Source organism: Hypanus sabinus, chromosome 8, assembly GCF_030144855.1.
Source record: "Hypanus sabinus isolate sHypSab1 chromosome 8, sHypSab1.hap1, whole genome shotgun sequence".
Lineage (NCBI taxonomy): Eukaryota > Metazoa > Chordata > Chondrichthyes > Myliobatiformes > Dasyatidae > Hypanus > Hypanus sabinus.
Genome location: NC_082713.1, coordinates 154,883,028 through 154,902,853, shown reverse-complemented (window position 1 = coordinate 154,902,853; position 19,826 = coordinate 154,883,028). Strand labels below are relative to the sequence as shown.

At 41.5% G+C, this 19,826-nt stretch overlaps 1 protein-coding gene across 15 annotated transcripts in view; it reads right to left on the bottom strand.

Moving 5' to 3' along the window:
- LOC132398621 (suppressor of tumorigenicity 7 protein homolog) overlaps positions 1 to 19,826 on the bottom strand; it is a 194,882-nt gene that overhangs the window by 41,818 nt on the left and 133,238 nt on the right. For 13 of the 15 annotated variants that reach the window (XM_059978297.1, XM_059978298.1, XM_059978291.1 and 10 more), the window contains exon 2: positions 11,948 to 12,030. In XM_059978297.1, coding sequence (XP_059834280.1) covers positions 11,948 to 12,030 — 83 coding nt within the window. The remainder of the gene's footprint in view (positions 1 to 11,947; positions 12,031 to 19,826) is intronic. The other 2 variants (XM_059978293.1, XM_059978304.1) reach the window with 1 other exon arrangement.

Genomic DNA, 19,826 nt, shown 5'->3' with positions numbered 1-19,826 from the left:
GTACAAGTTTTTATAATTATATAAAATGGAAAAGGATAGCTAAAGTGAATGTAGGTCTCTTGGAGGACGAGAAGAGGGAATTGCTATTGGGTAATGAGGAAATGGCCGAGGCTTTGAATGACCATTGTGTGTAGGTCTTCACAGTGGAGGACACATCTAACATGCCAAAGAGCGATGTTATGGATGCGATGGGAAGTGAGAACCTTGATACAATAGCTATCACTAAAGAGGTAATGCTGAGCAAACTTGTGGGCCTGAAAATAGAGAAGTCCCCTGGTCCTGATGGAATGCATCCCAGGGTACTGAAAGAAATAGCAGAAGTTTTAGTAAAGGCTTTGGGGATAATTTATCAACATTCTCTGGACTCTGGGCAGGTCCAGCAAATTAGAAGACAGTGAATGTCATGCCATGGTTCAAAAAAGTATGTAGGCAAAAGGCAGGCAACTATAGGCCAGTTAGTTTAAAATCTGTAATTGGGAAAATGCTTGAAGCTATCACTAAAGAAGAAATAGCAAGGCATCTGGAAAGAAAAAGACCCATCAGGTAGATGCAGCATGGATTCAGCAAAGGCACGTCCTGTCTGATAAACTTACTGCAGTTCTTTGAGGATATAATGAGTGCAGTGGATAAGGGGATAGATGGACATTTTACTTGGATTTCCAGAAGGCGTTCGATAAGGTGCCACATAGGAGACTTATCCATAAGATAAGGATGCACAGAGTTGCGGTGATGTACTAGCGTGGATAGAGGATTGGTTAAATAATAGAAAGCAGGAAGTTGGGATAGATGGTGTTACTCTGGTTGGCAATCAGTGATGAGCGGTGTGCTGCAGGGGTCAGTGCTGGGCCCGCAACTGATCACTATCTGGAAGAGGGAACCATGTGTAGTGTGTCTAAATTTGCTGATGATACTAAATTGAGCGGAAAAGCAACCTGTGCAGAAGATCAAAGAGCCCGCAAAGAGATATAGATAGGTTAAGCATGTGGGCAAGGGTCTGGCCAAGAGTCCAACGTTAGTAAATGTGAGGTCATCCACCTTGGAAGGAAAAATGAAAGAGCAGATTATTATTTAAATGGTAAAAGATTGCAGCATGCTGCTATGCAGAGGAAATTGGGAGTGTTTGTGCATGAATCACAAAAGGTTGGTTTGCAGGTGCAGCAGGCTATCAAGAAGGTAAATATAATGTTGGCCTTCATTGCTAAAAGGATTGAATTTAAGATCAACTGTACAGGATACTGGTGAGGCCACACCTGGAATACTGCGTACAGTTCTGGTCTCCTTACTCGAGGAAGGATATACTGGCTTTGGAGGTGGTGCAGAGGAGGTTCACCAGGTTGATTCCAGAGATGAGGGGGTTAGACTATGAGCAGAGATTGAGTTGCCTGGAACTGTACTCGCTGGAATTCAGGAGAATGAGAAGAGATCTCATAGAAACATTTAAAATTATGAAAGGGATAGATAAGATAGAGGCAGGAAAGATGTTTCCATTAGTATGTGAGACTAGAACTAGGGGACATAGCCTCAAGATTCCAGGGAGTAGATTAAGAACGGAGATGAGGAGGAACTGCTCTTCCCAGAGAGTGGTGAATCTGTGGAATTTTCTGCCCAATGAAGCAATGAAGGCTACCTCAGTAAATATATTTAAGACAAGTTGGATAGATTTTTGCTTAGTAGGGGAATTAAGGATTATGGGGAAAAGGTAGGTAAGTGGAGATGAGTCCATGGACAGATCAGCCATGATCTTATTGAATGGCGGAGCAGGGTCGACAGGCCAGATGGCCTACTCCTGTTCCTATTTCTTATGTTCTTAAGACTCCCCTATCAAAAGAAACATCCTCTCCAGGAACACTCCATCAAGGCTTTTCAACATTTGGTAAGTTTCAATGAGGTCACCCACCATTCCTCTGAATTCCCATGTGTAGAGGCCCAGAGCCATCAAATGCTCTCATATGTTAAATACTCCTCATATGACAACCCTTTCAACCCCAGAATCATTTTCATGAACCTCCTTTGAAACCTCTCCAATGTCAGCACATCCTTTCTGCTCATGATACTCCAAGTGAGGCCTCACCAATGCTTTATAAAGTCTCAGCATTACATCCTTGCTTTTGTATTCTAGTCCTCTAGAAATAAATGCTTACATTGCATTTGCCTTGCTCATAACCGACTCAATGTGCAAATTAACCTTTTGGGAATCCTGTAAAGGACACCCAAGTCCCTTTGTACCTCAGATTTTTGAATACTCTCTACATTTAGAACAGACTATGCTTTTATTTCTTCTACCAAAGTACATGACTGTACATTTCCTGACACTGCATTCCATCTGCCATTTCTTTGCCCATACTCTTTCTGTAGCCTTTCTACTCACTCACAATTACTTGCCTCTCCACCTATCTTCATATCATTCACAGACATGGCCACAAGGCTATCAATTCCATCATCCAAATTATTGCACGTAACTTACAAAGTATCGGTCCCAACACAGACCCCTGTGACACGCCACTGGTCATCGGCAGCCAACCAGAAAAGGCTCCCTTCATTCCCACACTTTGCCTTCTGGTGATCAGCCACTGCTTTATCATCCATGCAAGTATATTTTCTATAATTTCTGACGTGCCTTGCAGATGGTGGAAAGGATTTGAGGTGTCAGGAAGTGAATTATTTATCACAGATTATCATCCTACATGGTGTTGCAGCCACAATATTTTTATGAGCGGTCATTCAGTTAGTGATCATTGGCATTTCCTAGAACTTTGACCATGGGGTACTCGGCAACAGTACCGTAATTCCATAGACTAAAACAGCAGCTGGCCAGACTCTCTCTTCTTGGAAGTGCTCATTCGCTGACACCTCTGAGATTAGATTATTAATTGCCACCAGGTTATTGGAGAACCATGATACCATGGTCAACAATACCTTTCAACACTTCACTAATGATTAAACACAGGCAGATTGAGTGGTAATTAAACCAATTAGATTTGCCCTGCCTGTTTTGAACAGGAAAAGGCTAGGCAGTTTTCCACTTTTTAGGTTAGATGCCAGTGTTGCAAGTGTACCAGACAATTTGGCTAGACCCATGACTAGTTCTTCATCACAAGTCTTCAGTACTCATCCAGATTGTTGTCCGCAACCCCCACCTCCCCCCAGTCTTTGTTGGATATAATGCTCTGAGCCACTGAGTTTTGTAGATCCTATGTCTTTGCTCAATTCTTCTAATTAATAAAGTAACTCTGCTTCGAAAGTTTGCAAGAGTCTGAAGAGTAATTTGGGATATTCTGAGTATGGAAGGCATTATATGAAGTTTGTTACTTCTTATTGGTGGAAAAACTAGAATTCAAAAACATCAAACTGAAGCATTACTTTCAAGAATTTATTTTGACACCATAATTAAACCCATCAGCACGCTTACATCTTCACAAGTTAGGTATCTGTTAGGTTAGGAGGCCTAGGTGAGGCTTCTCCTCGTGTTCCACACTTATAACAATAAATTTTAAAGTCCAAAGTACATTTATTATCAAAGTATGTGTACTGTATACAGCCTTGAGATTTGTCTTTTTTGCAGGCAGCCACAACACAAAGAAACACAATATAACCATAAGACACACAAAATGCTGGTAGAACACAGCAGGCTAGGCAGCACCTATAGGGAGAAACATTGTCGATGTTTTGGGCCGAGACACTTCGTCAGGACCATAAGATGTAAGATATTGATTGCAGTATTAGGCCATTTGGCCCATTAAGACTACTCCACTTTAAAAACCCATTAAAAGAACCCACACAACAAAGACCATCAAGAACCCAATGTGCAAAGAAACTAAATCTTGCAAACAATAAAAAAGGAAACAAAAACACTTGGAACATGAACTGTAAAGAAACCAAAAATGTGTCCACAGCTGCGGGGTCCGTCCAGCACTGAGGTCAGTGAAGCCCGTCGAGGAGTCCAATGGCTTCAGGGGAATAACTGCTCCCAACACTGGCAGTGTGGAACCCAAGATTTCTGCACCTCCTGTCCAATGGTAATAGCGAAAAGAGGAGTCAAACACAGGCAGATGGTGCTGAACACCTGTTCGTTTTTCGCTCCCGTCCCCGACAATTTTAATCTTGTCAATACTGTAATCGGGATGGAATTATAGGTTCAACTTCCACCATCAGGCCTCAATTTGGCATCCACACCAACGATGGCTGCCCCCGTCATACCTGCACCCTTGGGAATCTAGTTTGCTGAATTCCCCAGGGGATCGCGAAAACACTAGATTATTTAGCCAGTTGAAAGGAAAACCCACTGGTCAAACAACGTAGAAGGCCATTACCAATATAATATTGAGAGATTGGGAGATGTTTCCCACTGCACTCAACACCACAAATCAAAAATGTATGCTAATGGATTTATCACTTCATTTGAAATGCGTAATTAAGGACACACGGAGGAAGGACTGAAGAAAACAGCACTCTCTATGTTGTACCATCGAAGTGCAGAATGAGCTCTTTTATTTTGTCACATGAGTGTGAGGTAATAATGCTTTTGTAATTAATCTAATAATAAATACCATACTTAGACCCAAAGTTGTAACCCACAGTACTGCCCGAGTTACGTTAAGGGATCGAGGTAAACTTCCATCGTTATCCATATCACTAGATCTTACATTGCAATGAAATAGAGATTTCAAATTTTTTTTTATATAAAGTATTTGCAGCAAAAATACTCATGTTCATTTTCCTGACACTTCTTTACTTGGAGGATGACAAGAGGCATCTCGACAGAGGTTTATTGGATGATAAAAGGACACAGTCAGCACTTATTTCCCAGATCATAATGGCTAATATGAGATGATATACTTTTAAGGCAACTGGTGAAACTATTGGGGGGGATGTCAGGGCAAGTTTTATTTTACGCTGAGCGCCAGAGGCCAATACATAGGAAAATTTATGAGACTCCTAGACAAAGGCGACTCTTAAGGTGGTATGGTAGGGTAGTGGTTAGCGCAACACTTTACAGTAAAGGCAACCCACTTTCTCACCACTGCCTGTAAGGAGCTTGTACGTTCTCCTTGTGACTGTGTGTCGTTACCTCCAGATGCTCTGGTTTTCTCCCACAGTCCAAAACCTACTGGTTGGTAGGTTAATTGGTCATTGTAAATAGTCCAGTGATTAGGCAAGAATTAAATTGGGGGACCGTTGGGCAGCATGGCTCAAATGGCCTATCTCATAAGACCATAGGATATAGGAGTAGAATTAGGCCATTTGGCCCACTGAGTCTGCTCTGCCATTTCATTATGGCTGATCTATTTTTTCTCTCAGCATACAACGTTATACCTGTCATCTGCAACTGTGCTACAAGTTCATGGAGTTTATTCCATGCACTGTTCACATTCAAATACAATGCCTTCAGTCCTGCGTTCACCCTTTTTGATTTTGCCTGCCTTTTACATTGTGACTCATCCTGTTGACAGGAATGTTGCCCTATCATCAGCCTCTCCTTTCTAGGCGTCTCACCGCACATTGCCTCTGTTTGTAACCTAACTACCTCATCTTCAGCACCATCACGCCACAATAATAAATAAATAAATAAAAGCACATGGATGGATATTTAGGAGGGAGGTTTAGTTTGATTTTGGAGTAGGTTAAATAATCAGGATAACATCATGGGCCGAAGGGCCTGTACTGTGTTGTACTGCTCCATATGCTATGTTCTAATCAAAGGACCTAGCAACGTGATAGTGATGAATTACATATTGTAAAGCACTTATGATTTAAGCCGTAAACTCAAGAGATTCCGCAGATGTTGGAAACCCAGAGTAACACAAACACACAAAACTCTGGAACTCAGCGGGTCAGGCAGCATCTATGGCAAGGAATAAATAGTCGATGTTTTGGGCCGAGACCCTTCATTAGTTCTGATGAAGGATGAAACATCAATTGTTTATTCCTTTTCATTGATGCTGCCTCTGCTGCAGAGGTTCTCCAGCATTTTGTAAAAGTTACTCACAATACAAACGATATGACAAACGAACCTGTGGAAAACACAAATTACTAAATCTGTCAGACGACACTGCATTTTCTTTAACCAATTGAATACAAGATTGAGACCTTTGATGGATGTGGCAAACTCCTCTTCTTCTGGTAAGTAAGAATTCAATTGTAAACAAGGTGAGTCAGTGGAAACCTGATTGGTTGAGAACTAACCAATCAGGAGGGATGAACGTGAGTGGTATATATACCAGTGGACTAGATGTGCCCAGGCATCATGCCTGATAAAGATGGCAGAGTCTGTCATCAAAACGTCTGTTAGTCCAAGAGAAGTTTATTCATCATATACACCAGGAAAGCACTAGAGCCTTTTTCCCTTTTCCTCCATTTTACCAAGCCAGACTGATAATATGCACTGTGCTTATCCTTCACTGTCTCCCTGATGTTACTGCCTGGAAGCATAAATACAGATTTGGAATGGAATGTGAAGGGGGTTTATCTACTCACCTGTAATGTGCCCCAACAATACCTTTGGAGAATAAGTAGAAAACCAAACCGAAAGATGAGCCTTCAACAGGTAATTACACATCTCTGTTCATGCCACAGGCTGCTTACAAAACTACTAAATATATCTCTTCTGAATTACTCTCACTGCAATTTGCAGCCTCTCGTTTCCCTTTAAGCAACATACTTCTAAACTGCCTTAATGAACTAGCTTCATTATCTTCTGCAGGACTTGGCGGACTTAATTCTCAAGCACGCAGGTGTGGCACTGTTAAGCGGACGAAGATATATAGATAGATAGATACTTTATTCATCCCCAAGGGGAAATTCAATATTTTTCCATAACTCGGAGTTTATTCGCAGAGTATATATCACGATGGCCAGAGGAGACGGAGGAGGTGAGGACTCCAAGCCAGGCTGAGACACAGAGTAATGAGACTCCGTCCATCCAGCATCTTGTTTACAAATGTACAGTCATTATTCCAACGATCCATAGTTAAATATAAATCAGATTTCCAAGTAACTGCGATAACTTTTTTGGCTACTGCCAATGCAATTTTTATAAATTTTTTCTGATACTTATTCAATTTAAGTTTCAGTATTGTCCCTTCAATGTCTCCTAATAAAAATAATACTGGACTATGTGGGAGATGTACTCCAGTAATTTGTTCCAATAAAAGTCTTAGATTTATCCAAAATGGTTGAATTTTAAAACAAGACCAAGTAGAATGTAAAAAAGTACCAATTTCTTGATTACATCGAAAACATTGGTCAGACATATTTGAATTTTACCTATTTATTTTCTGTGGTGTTATATATAATTGATGTAAAAAATTATATTGTATTAACCTAAGTCGAACATTTATTGTATTTCTCATACTATCAGAACATAATCTTGACCAGTGTTTTTCCATCAATTTTAACATTCAAATCAGATTCCCATTTTTGTCTTGATTTATGAATTTCTGATTTAATTGTCTGCTTTTGTTAATGAAATACATAGTTGTATTCCACTTGAAAAAATTACATACAATCTAAGAAATTAATATATTTTTGAAAATTTGGCTCCCATACTTACAAAAGATAGGATTAAATACATAGGTCCTTTGAAGATAAAATTATAAAGTAATTGGGGAAAGTAAAAATAAACATTTAAATTATTTTGAACTCCATGGAGCATGTGGGGGTCCTCCGATATCCAGGCAATCTTTCTCTCTTTTTTTTCTTTCTTTAGATAAGGGTTAAGGGGGGGGGGGAGGGTTAAGGGGAGGGGAAGGGTCAATATTATTTTTCTCACTGTTTTATCATCACATTTATTCTTTGAAATTTTCTAAAATTTAATAAATAAATATATTAAAAAAAAACCAAATGTACAGTCACTGGAGAAGCTGGGCAAGATTGCTGTTTATCAGAAGGAAATGAGAAATTGCTGTGGTCTGTGTTTCATGGAGACATTGCTCACTCCAAACATGCCAGATGTGTCAGTAAGACCTGATGGCTTCTCAATACACAAGATGAACTGAACTGCCAGTTTGGAGAAGGCAGAAGGTGGGTGTCTGTGTTTCATGATAAACGCTTTGTGCTGCTCAGATGTGGCAGCTTTGTAGTACTCTTGTTCCCCTGATCTGGAACATCTAATGATTATGTGCTGACCATTCTACTTACCAAGAGAGTTCTCCTCCCATGATCTTGCCCACAGTTTACATACCACCAAAAACCAACATTAACCAGGCACTCGGGATTTTGAATGCTGCCATCATCAACAAGAAACAGACCATTCTAACATCTATTACAAACCCATGGACTCTCACAGCTACCTGGACAACACTTCGACCCACCCTGCTGCTTGTAAAAACGCCATCTCCTTCTCTCAACTCCTCCGCCTCTGCCACATCTGCTCTCACAACGAGGCTTTTCATTCTGGAACAAAGATGTCCTCCTTTTTCAAAGAAAGGGGCTTCCCTTCTTCTACCATCAACGCTGCTCTCAACAACATTCCTTCCATTTCACACACACCTACTCTTACCCCATCCTACCGCCACCTTATCAGGGATAGGGTTCCTCTTGTCCTTACCTACCACCCCACCAGCACATAATTCTCCAAACTTCCGCCACCTCCAACTGGATCCCACCACCAAGTACATCTTTCCCTCCCCACCCCTGCGCCCACTTTCTGTTTTCCAAAGGGATTGCTTCCTATGCGACTCCCTTGTCCATTTGTCCCTCCCCACTGACCTCCCTCCTGGCACTTACCCTTGCAAGTAGAACAAGTGCTACACCTGCCCCTTGACCTCTTCCCTCACTACCATTTAGGGCCCTAAACAGTCCTTCGAAGTGAGGCGACACTTCACCTGTGAGTCTGTTGGAGGTCATTTACTGTGTTCGGTGCTCCTGGTGTGGCCTCCTGTATATCGGTGTGACCCGAGGGAGATAGGGAGACCACTTCGCCGAGCATCTGCACTCCATCTACCAGAACAAGCCGGATCTCCCAGTGGCCACCCATTTTAATTCCACTTCCCATTCCCATTCCAATGTGTCTATCCACGGCCTCCTCCACTGTGGTGATGAGGCCACACTTCGGTTAGAGGAACAACACCTTATTGTCACAACCATGGATCTCAGTCTGTTGGGGTTCCCAGGTTTCTCAGTCTTTCTGGATCCCCGAGTCTCCCTCCCTCTCGAGTTCCCCGGGTCTCTCGAGTCATTCCTGGATCTTGAGTTTTCAGGTCTTCCGGGCCATCAGGTGCCAGTTATAGGGGGTGGGGTGGGGGGGTTCCTGTAGTTACTTCTTCAGGTCTGTGCAGGGCATCAGAATATTGGGCTCTGAGGTTTTTAAAGAGCATCTGAATTGGTTAATTGTTGCTTAAGAGCAGTTATTAATGGTTTAAGAGTTCCTTCAGTTTTTCTCCAGTGACTCACTCTTTGTAATGCGGTTTCCTGATGCTTTCTGTTTAAGTTTAGTTTGATAGGCTCAGGGATTCTGTGTTAAGTTTTATTATTGAAGCAGATGCCTGATTAGTTCTGATCGGCGGGTCCTCATTTTGAGAAAGATCTATTTCATGGTGTCACTTTGTCGAGCTACCTCTGTAAAAGTCTTGTTTCTGTCTCTACGTGGAAGTCCTGGGCTCCGATTTTGGCAGTGCACTCCATGGCACTTATTTACCAGCATTACTGAAGGACATCTTGGACAAGTCCTTCAGTCCAGACTTCCAGCGGACACAGGTCTGTGGTGCCTCAGGGGCTGCGCCTAGAGAGCGTGGCCGTGTCACAACCACGGATTCGGCAGCGCAGCAGATTCGGTGCTGAAGATTCGGATTCAGTAGTGAAGATCTGTGCTGAACATCTAGGTGGAGTGTTCATCAGTATCCTTAATCCCTCGCTTCAGCAGACTGAGGGACCCACCTGCTTCAAGCAGGTATCAATTTCACTGGAGCCTAAGAATTAGGTAAACTGCCTCAATGACTATCACCCAGTGGCTCTTATATCCACCGTGGTGAAGTGTTTTGAGAGGCTGGTGATGAAACATATCAATTCCTATCTGAGATGCAACTTGGATCCACTCGAATTTGCCTACCAGAGCAAAAGGTCCACAGCAGATGCCATCTCATTGGCTCTTTACTCAACCCTAGAACATCTGGACAGCAAAATGCATATATAGGATTCTCTTTATTGAATATAGTTCAGCATTCAATACCATCATCCCCTCAAAACTAATCAATAAGCTCCAAGTCCTATGCCTCAATACCTCCTTGTTCAATTGGATCGTCAATTCCCTCACTTCCAATTGGTAACACTATCTCCTCCACAGTCTGCATTAACATAAGTGCACCACAAGACCTGGCAAATGGTGCCACAACAGCAATCTCTCACTCAGTGATAGCAAGACCAAGGAGCTGATTATTGACTTCAGGAGGGAAAAAAAGGATGTCTGTGAGCCAGTCCTCATCGATGGAGATAATATTGACAGCTTACACCACAGCCCTTAAACAGAAAATCCCACAAAAAGTGGTAGATACAATCCAGTCCATCACAGCTAAAGACCTCCCCAGTGCTACGTGGAGTGCTGTTGCAGGAAAGCAGCATTAGTCATCAAGATTCCCACCACCCAGACCATGCTCTCTTCTTGCTGCTGCCATCAGGAAGAAGATACAGGAGCCTCAGGACCTGTAACATCAGGTTCAGGAACAGTTATTACCCCTCAACCATCAGGCTCCTTAACCAGAGGGGATAACTTCACTCAACTTCACTCACACTATCGCTGAACATTTCCACAACCTATGGACTCACTTTCAAGGACTCTTCATCTCATGTTCTCGTTATTAATTGCATATTTATTATTATTATTTATTTTTCTTCCTTTTGTATTTGCAGTTTGTTGTCTTTTGCACATTGGTTGTTGTCTGTCCTGTTTGGTGTGGACTTTCATTGATTCTATTGTGTTTCTTGGATTTATTGAGTATGCCTGCAAGAAAATGAATCTCAGGGTTGTATGCGGCGACATATGTATGTACTTTGATAATAAATTGACTTTGAACCTTTGTATGTCCCATACCTAATGCAATGAGATGTATGTTTGGTGAAGAATTGGTTGTAACTCTCCAACGGCAAAGCTCTATATTCCAAAAATGCAAATCATCACTTGGTTCGTGATATCTTTAATTATTTTGGAATTAATAGAAAAAAAAACATGCATGATAATAATGCATCTTCACTTTTCCTAAAACCCATCCAAATAGGAAAACACCTGTGGGACTGTTACATGCCGGTAAAACAAGATTAATGAAAGAAGAGAGAAGCAGGTAAAGACTGCACCAACACAAACCCAACACGGTCCGTTTTTCTCCTTCATTGCATGAATTGCATCTGTAAGAATCCCATTAGTGAAGCAGTAGGGTGGGACAGGACAAACTGTAGTGAATTAAGAAATGCCAATGACCAGAGCAAAATACTGCAGATGCCGTAAATGAGAAACAATTGCATAAAGTTAGGGAGATAGCGGATCACGCAGTACCCTATGGACAGGGAAACTAAGCTAGGATTTTTGAAAGGAGCGTTTTAAGTAAACTGGCAAATAAGATGGCTAACCAAGTCTCCCAAACAAGGGCAAGACCTTAGTGCTGTGATTCAGAGACAATAGCCTGGGAAATGAAAGTCAGGAAGTTTCTCAGTACCAGAAATGGAGAGCTCAGGGACTGGTATCCAGGGACCTTTAAGATGTCAGCCAAAATGGATATTTATAGATCTGCAAGCTCAGATCCTCATGGCTTCCAATGATATAAAATGTCAAGGGTTAACTGACAGGGTCCATACATATAAGCAGTGGTGTTAAAAGATTCTCTGGACTCAAGTAATGACAACAGATGAAAAAACATAAAATGTGGCTGATGATCATGGACAACTGCATATCTGGCCCAGATGCAACTGTGTTTACATTTTTATTCATAATGATAATGATGATGTAATAATATTTACTTACCAGAATAAGCCCTGAGATCAAGGATGATGTGCCTGTCAGAGCAACGTAGAATTTGGGGGTTAATGTATTCAAAAACATACTCACTGCAAAAGGAAGAGGAGAAACATGCATTAACATAAATCTTCAGAGGCAGACCTACAGGACTTAATAAAATGTCTTGAGCTACAATTTCATCCAACCATAAAAAGCATACAACTACATTGCATTGATTATGTACACATATCAGAAATGTAACTGTTCTTTTGTACAGATTGTGATCGTGAATACACTTTGGAATGCAGTACCGATTTTAGAGCATGACAACTGGTCAATGGAATAAGCGTATGGGTTTGAGAACTCCCATATTTGTATAAGAGCTGGAAATAAAAAGGCAACCTCAGCAGCTGTAAGGTGAGCCACTTACTGCAGGGTCCCAACAAGTTCACTTATCCTTTCCCTTCATGAATGGGAGCCTGGCTAACAGGTGAACAGCTCTTAACCGGCCACAAGTCCATCCGGCAGCGGTCAGCAGAGAATGATCTGCAAGCCTGCTGAACCCTGTGGAATAACTTCCCAAGCAGATTGTCATAAACCATTCGGCACAATACCTCATCAACAGCAAGTGTCAAGACCTCACCTCCCTGGCAGTGAGAAGGACCCTCACTGCCAGATCTTTCCTGCATGGTCAGTGTCCTACTGCCCTCAAGATGACTATGATGGGGATGAGATAATCACCCACCTCTTTGTGCAATGTATTTGCAAAGCTGATCTGGAAAAGGTTGCAAGGGTCTGTGCTGAGGCTCACCTAAATTATTTAATCACCTATTATTTAAACAGGGAGATAATTCAAAGTTCTGAGATGCAACGGGACTCGTGCAGGATACCCTTAAGGTTAACCTCCAGGTTGAGTTGGTGGTGAAGAAGGCAAATTCAATGTTGGCATTCATTTCTAGAGGAATAGAGTATAGGAGCAGGGATATGATGTTGAGGCTCTATAAGGCACTGGTAAGACCTCACTTGGAATATTGTGTGCAGTTTTGGGCTCCTTAATTAAGAAAGGATGTGCTGACATTGGAGAGGGTTCAGAGAAGATTCACTAGAATGATTCCAGGAATGAGAGGGTTAACATATGAGGAACGTTTGACCGCTCTTGGACTGTACTTCTTGGAGTTTAGAAGAATGAGGGGGGACTTCATAGAAACATTTCGAATGTTGAAAGGCATGGACAGAGTGGATGTGGCAAAGTTGCTTCTCACGGTGGGGGAGAGGACATGACTTGAGGATTGCAGGGCGCCCATTCAGAACAGAGATGTGAAAAAAATTTTTTAGCCAGAGAATGGTGTATCTACGGAATTTGTTGCCACAGGCAGTAGTGGAGGCCAAGTCATTGGGTGTATTTAAGGCAGAGATTGACAGACAGACAGACATACTTTATTGATCCTGAGGGAAATTGGGTTTCGTTACAGTCGCACCAACCAAGAATAGTGAAGAAATATAGCAATACAAAACCATAAATAATTAAATAATATTAAGTTAATTATGCCAAGTGGAAATAAGTCCAGGACTAGCCTATTGGCTCAGGGTGTCTGACACTCTGAGGGAGGAGTTGTAAAGTTTGACGGCCACAGGCAGGAACGACTTCTTATGATGCTCAGTGTTACATCTCAGTGGAATGAGTCTCTGGCTGAATGTACTCCTGTGCCTAACCAGTACGTTATGGAGTGGATGGGAGTCATTGTCCAAGATGGCATGCAACTTGGACAGCATCCTCTTTTCAGACACTACCGTCAGAGAGTCCAGTTCTACCCCCAACAACATCACTGGCCTTACAAATGAGATTGTTGATTCTCTTTGTTGTCTGCTACCCTCAGCCTGCTGCCTCAGCACACAACAGCAAACATGATAGTACTGGCCACCACAGACTCGTAGAACATTCTCAGCATCGTCTGGCAGATGTTAAAGAACCTCAGTCTTCTCAGGAAATAGAGACGGCTCTGACCCTTCTTTTGTTGACCCTTCTGCATCACAGTCAGCTTCTCACCCAGCAGAGCAGGGCGGATGGTATTGAACGCACTGGAGAAGTCAAAAAACATGACCCTCACAGTGCTTGCCAGCTTGTCCAGGTGGGCGTAGACACGGTTCAGCAGGTAGATGATGGCATCCTCAACTCCAAGTCTATCAACTCCTAGTTGAAAGGAGTCTGAGTAGTCAGGGTATCAAAGGTTATGGTTACAAGGCGGGGGAATGGGACTAAAGGGGAGATTGGATCAGCTCATGATGAAATGGCAGAGCAGACTCGATGGGCTAAATGACCGACTTACGCTCCTTTGTTTTATGGTTTTATGCTCTAAAGCAGCCAGGAAACAAAGGACCCTCTGATCTACAGGCTATTCCCTGGAGCACATACATACCAAGGCAGCCATCAAGCGCTCTGAAACATAGCTTAGTGAACGATGCATTTTTGTATTCCCAAAACTTGTTGAGATGTCTGTAGCACATTCCAGATTTGAGGAGTGCACGCTAGAGGACAAAATGAAGCTTGGTGCAGGCAATACAAAGGTTTTGCCGGGAAGAACTGCAATCTAAGGTCCTGCTGCCATTCGTCACTGAGGACTTGGTCCTATATAACAGCTGCATGCACACTTAAGGCAATGCTCCCCCTAGGGTGTGCGTGTGTGTGCACGCACACATCTTTTGCTAGTAGTGCACGGAGGAATTTAAACTGCACATAAAAGGTTGTCACCCTCTACATGTTAAGTATATCTCACAATGGTACACAATCACATTTCCTTTTCTGGTTCTGATGCAGACAATGTCAACAATGAGGAGTTTGCGATGATCTGTCAGCAGATTTTAGATCTGGCTTATTTATACTGTTCTTATTGAAGAAATTATTGATTCACTATGCTGAAATCCAAAGAGGCAAAGAGTGTGAAGTGTAAAAGAACTGGTAGTTCATTTAAAGCAGAATAGCTTAAGGCAATTGTCATGATACAAAAGGTGCCGAAGAATTTACAGGTGGGAAAAAGTGGAGTGATAGTTGGAAACTTTTCAAAGCATCATTTAGCAAGCAAATCACACATGGACAGTGTGCAAAAGCTCCAGCGAGAAAATTCTTCATTACCCGCGACAGGCCTGCCACAGGTTTTGTGAAAGTGCAGATGAACGAGTGAAAATGATCAAACCCAGAGGAGATAAAAGTTCTTATTGACAATATTTTGTTAGCTGTTAAAATGAATACTTCTACATACAAAGTTCAGTGCACACGCATTGCTGTCACTGGGAAGAAAATTGCACAGCACAAGATTTTTGCACACACTGGTCATTACAAATTAGAGGAACATTGCTTGATGGGTGTATAGTTCAAAGAGGAAATGTGAGTAGCATTGGTGATTGGCACAGAGACTGTATTAACTTGATGACACTATGAATGTCGAGACCTAGACAATACTGTAAATGTACTGACACTGAATATAAAGAAAGCTATTTGCTGTTTTGTATTTCTCATACATATTTTCTATGAATAAAACATTTTTAAAAAATCAGCTTTTTATTGCTCTGAACAGGGCAACAAAATTAGTTGCAACTGTGTATTGTAGAGGATGGCATTCCACTTTCATTATTTTCAATGTTTATTGGATCAATATGTTTAGAGAAGAACAGGCACAAAAAGGTTCAGGAGAAGCTTCCAGCCAAATTATTGATGCATAAAAGTACAAGAGCCCTTTGGGTATTAATAGTCATGTTGCTGGTGAGAAATCCTTATCATGAGTCTTGTAGAACATGGAACAGTATAGCCCAGAACAGGACCTTCAGCCCATTAAGTTGTGCCAAACTTTAATCTACTCTAAAATCAATCTAACATAGTTCTCCATTTTCATTCATCTATGTATCCATCCAAGTCTCTTAAATGCCCCTAATGTATATGCCTCTACCATTACCCCTGGGGTATACCTCATCCGGCCTCAGGGACTTATCTACCCTAATGGTTTTCAGAAGTTCCAGCATGCCCTATTTTAATGTCAACATGTTCCAGCATATCAGCCTGTTTTACACGGTTCTCACTTTCATCAAGGTCCCTTCTCACAGGAGAGGTCCTTAACGAAGCAAAGTATCATTAAGGTCTTACTCTCTCTCTCGTCATCCTTCTGTTCTTCACGCATGTGTAGAAGTGTACAAGCATGCATGTATAGTTTTACAGACTGTATCAACAAGTGCATTCTAGTTTTAAACATTTGAAGCATGCTGCAAAAACAGACTTTGATCATATCTACTGAAGTAGCCTCATAGGACCTGATACAGTCCAAACATTCCTGTTATCAGACATTAAGTGCTCATGAAATAGTGCTTCATCTTTGCCTGAAGAGCAACATCGACCATATTAAATTCTGACTGACACTGACTCAGGGTGTTTACCTTCTACCAGGGGTTCCAAACCTGGTGTCCACGGACCCCTTGCTTAATGGTACCAGTCCATGGCATTAAAAAGGTTGGGAACCCCTGCCTTATACTGGAGCAAGCCCCAAAGATATCAGTGCTTAATGACCTATGATGTCGACATCTCAGTAAAGATGCATGATAAACAAAGTCTGCTGATTTAAAACACCCTCAAGTATTAACTGAAGTCAAGAGTTCACAAATTTATGAGAACCATTTGATATCAAGGACCTTTTGCTTGCAAACCAGAAATGACGGAATATAAGTCAGAAGGAAATATATAGTTGAACAACAAATATCACCGATTAATGGAAACTCCTGTATAATTCTCTCAAGATGAATGAATTTTATAACAAGTGTAACTGTGATGTACTGACAATGCCCTATAAATGACTGCTCCGATGGCAATGTGGCTTCAGCAAAGCTAATTCAAGTACATCAAAAATAATTCAAAGTTATGACCTTTAAAGACCTTTTTACTCTTCAGATATATGGAATAGACAATACAGATTACACTTTGAGCAGCTTACAAATGGCACAAAGACTTTTTGTTCTTTTGTTGAGATGAATTATTAATATACAGAGTGCAAAACCCTCAATAGAGATTTGGGCAAATATCTGGATCTTGTGGGATTTCTGATACATATGCATGCATGTGGAAAGCATGAATCTGCTTCATGTAGAATCTAGTCATAGTATCTCAGCTCTTATTTTGGAGCTAGGTCTGCTACAGGTCATCCCTGTTCATCTCAGTGAACAGAAATAACAGAGACAGGCCAATTTAATATTTAACAAGAGAAAATCTGCAGATGCTGGAAATTTGAGCAACACACTCAAAATGCTGGAGGAGCTCAGCTGGCCAGGCAGCATCTATGGAAAAAGTACAGTTGACGATTCGGCCCATGTGTTGCTCCATTTAAATTTTTAGTTAATTTATATTTTGGGATCTTTGAACATTTAAATATATGGTATATATAAATGTACTGTTTTTTTTTCAGTTTTCATTAACTTTGAAAGATCATTAGCAACCCACACAAAGCGCTGGAGGAACTCAGCAGGACCTTCATGGTCCTGAAGAAGGGTCTCGGCCTGAAGTGTTGACTGCTTACTCTTTTTCATAGATGCTGCCTGGCCCGTTGAATTCCTCCAGCATTTTGTGTGTGTTGCTTGGACTTCCGGCATCTGCAGATTTTCTTGTTTTTGTTAAAAAAAATTCAGCAGTTTGAATTTTTAAATTAATTTTGCAACATTTTCTTGCGACAGCCAACTAAACATGACATATGGCTTTACTGCTTTCAGAGTTCACAGCCTTCTTGAGGATGGGTTTGATGCTCGCCTGTCTTGTGTCACTCACCACCCCCACCCTGATAATAAAACTAACATCACCATCATCATGGGATTAATAAGTGGTGGGAGCAGGCTTTATCCTCATAAATATGGCCAACTGGCATTACAGAATTCTCTCCAAGTCAAAAACTGAGCCTGTGCGGCTTACTGCTGACCAGGAATTCAGCACAAATCATTTTAATTTACAGATTTAAGCACTGGAGGTTGACTTACTTGAGTTCTTAGCTTATACACATATATAACGCTATTTGTATTGAGGTTCATTTCGTAAATATTGGAGCTTCCACTTGCTAGCCATTTTAATCCACCCCAATCCCACACTAACCTGTCTGTCCTCAGCCTCGTCCACAGCCCATGAAAGATGAAAAAATGAAAGACAAGAAAATCCCCTCGTATTACACCTGGATACTCTCCAACCCAATTCTCCAATTTCAAGTAATCTGCTTCCCGTCTCTCTTCTCTCTTCTTCTGATCTATCCGGTTCCTCCCACACCCACAGCACACCCCCAAACCCCTTACTTCCACATTCATTTTCAATCCAGCACACACTCCAATCTGCCCATCACCCACACGGGGTTCCCTTTTTGACTGTTCCCATCTATCCCCCCCAGCCCCCTTGTTTGATTCGATACCCCAACTTCCTTTCACATTAGATTTCATCATCCGCAGCCCCTTGTTGCCTCTGCCTATCACCTTCCAGCCCCTATGTCTCTTTCCTCCTCCATCTGCCAACAATCGCTGCTCATCAGGACCCACGTAGCTCTTGCTCCACCCCTTCTCTTCTCCTAATCACGCTGTTTAACCAGATTGGCAACATTTCCTTATGAACACCATTTTGTATGGGCTTGCCTGTTCCTTCCACATGCACAGGATTGAAAGATGCTGCACAAGGTTATGAACTCAGTCAGTTCAACTATGGCCACTTGCCTCCATAGCCTCCAGGACTCTTTCAAGGAGTGATGCTTCAAAGAGGCAACATCTATCATTAAGGACTCACATCACCCAGAACATCTCCTTTTCCATTGCTACTGTCAGGAAGAAGGTGCAGGATCCCAAAGATATACACTCAATGATTCAGGAACAGCTTCTTCCAATCTACCAACTGATTTCTCAATGGACATTGAACCCATGAACACTACCTCACTACTTTTTTTGCATTTTTAACTTATTTAATTTAAATATATATTTATATTTATATTTACTATAATCTACATATTTTATTGTGTATTGCATTATGTTCTGTTGTAAAAACAATAAATTTCCCAATATATGTCGGTGATATTAAACTTGATTCTGATTCTAAGAATATACTTAATTTGTAAAGTGTTGAAAGCTGGATACTGTACACTAAAGAGAGTCTTAAGCCGTTAAAAACACAGCAATGTTTTCTGCTCCTTAGACCAAATTGATGGAGAACAAGGAGGTGACTCTTTCCTTGTCCCTATGACTGTGTGGGTTTCCTCCAGGTGCTCTGGTAAACTCCCACACTCCAAAGAGATACAGGTTAGGGTTAGCAAGCTGTGGGCATGCTACGTTGGCACTGGAACGGCAGCAACACTTGTGGGCTGCTCACCACAATCCTCACTGCTTTGATTTTATGCAAAATATGTATTTCACTGTATGTTTCAATGTACATGTGACAAATAAAGGTAGCTTTATCTTTAAGCAGCATAAAAAGAAAAAAATATATAAATATTTAATGTTTTCAAAAATTCAAGATTTGAGAACTGAACTATTAAAGCAAAATGTTATTATTCAATTTGAAGTATCTATAATGCTAAATCACTTCTAAGGAGCAAATTCTAAATGTTCAGTTTGTAGACTTCATTGCACTGAGTAAAATGCAGTGTGGATCAAATCTGGTTGGTTTTAAAATGATCCATGCCTTGGTGCCAACACAAGGGGGCACTAATGATTCAGTGTGCGGGACAAAAGAACTCATGAAGCCAATTCACAGACAGTGGTGGATGGCGGTAGGCACTGCCAGAAGTGGGGGCAGAGCCAGATACATTAGGGAGATTTCAGAGATTCATACATAAGCATGTGGATGAAAGAAAATAGAAGGCTATACAAGAGGAAAGGTTTAGATTGACCTCTGAGTAGGTTAAAAGATCAG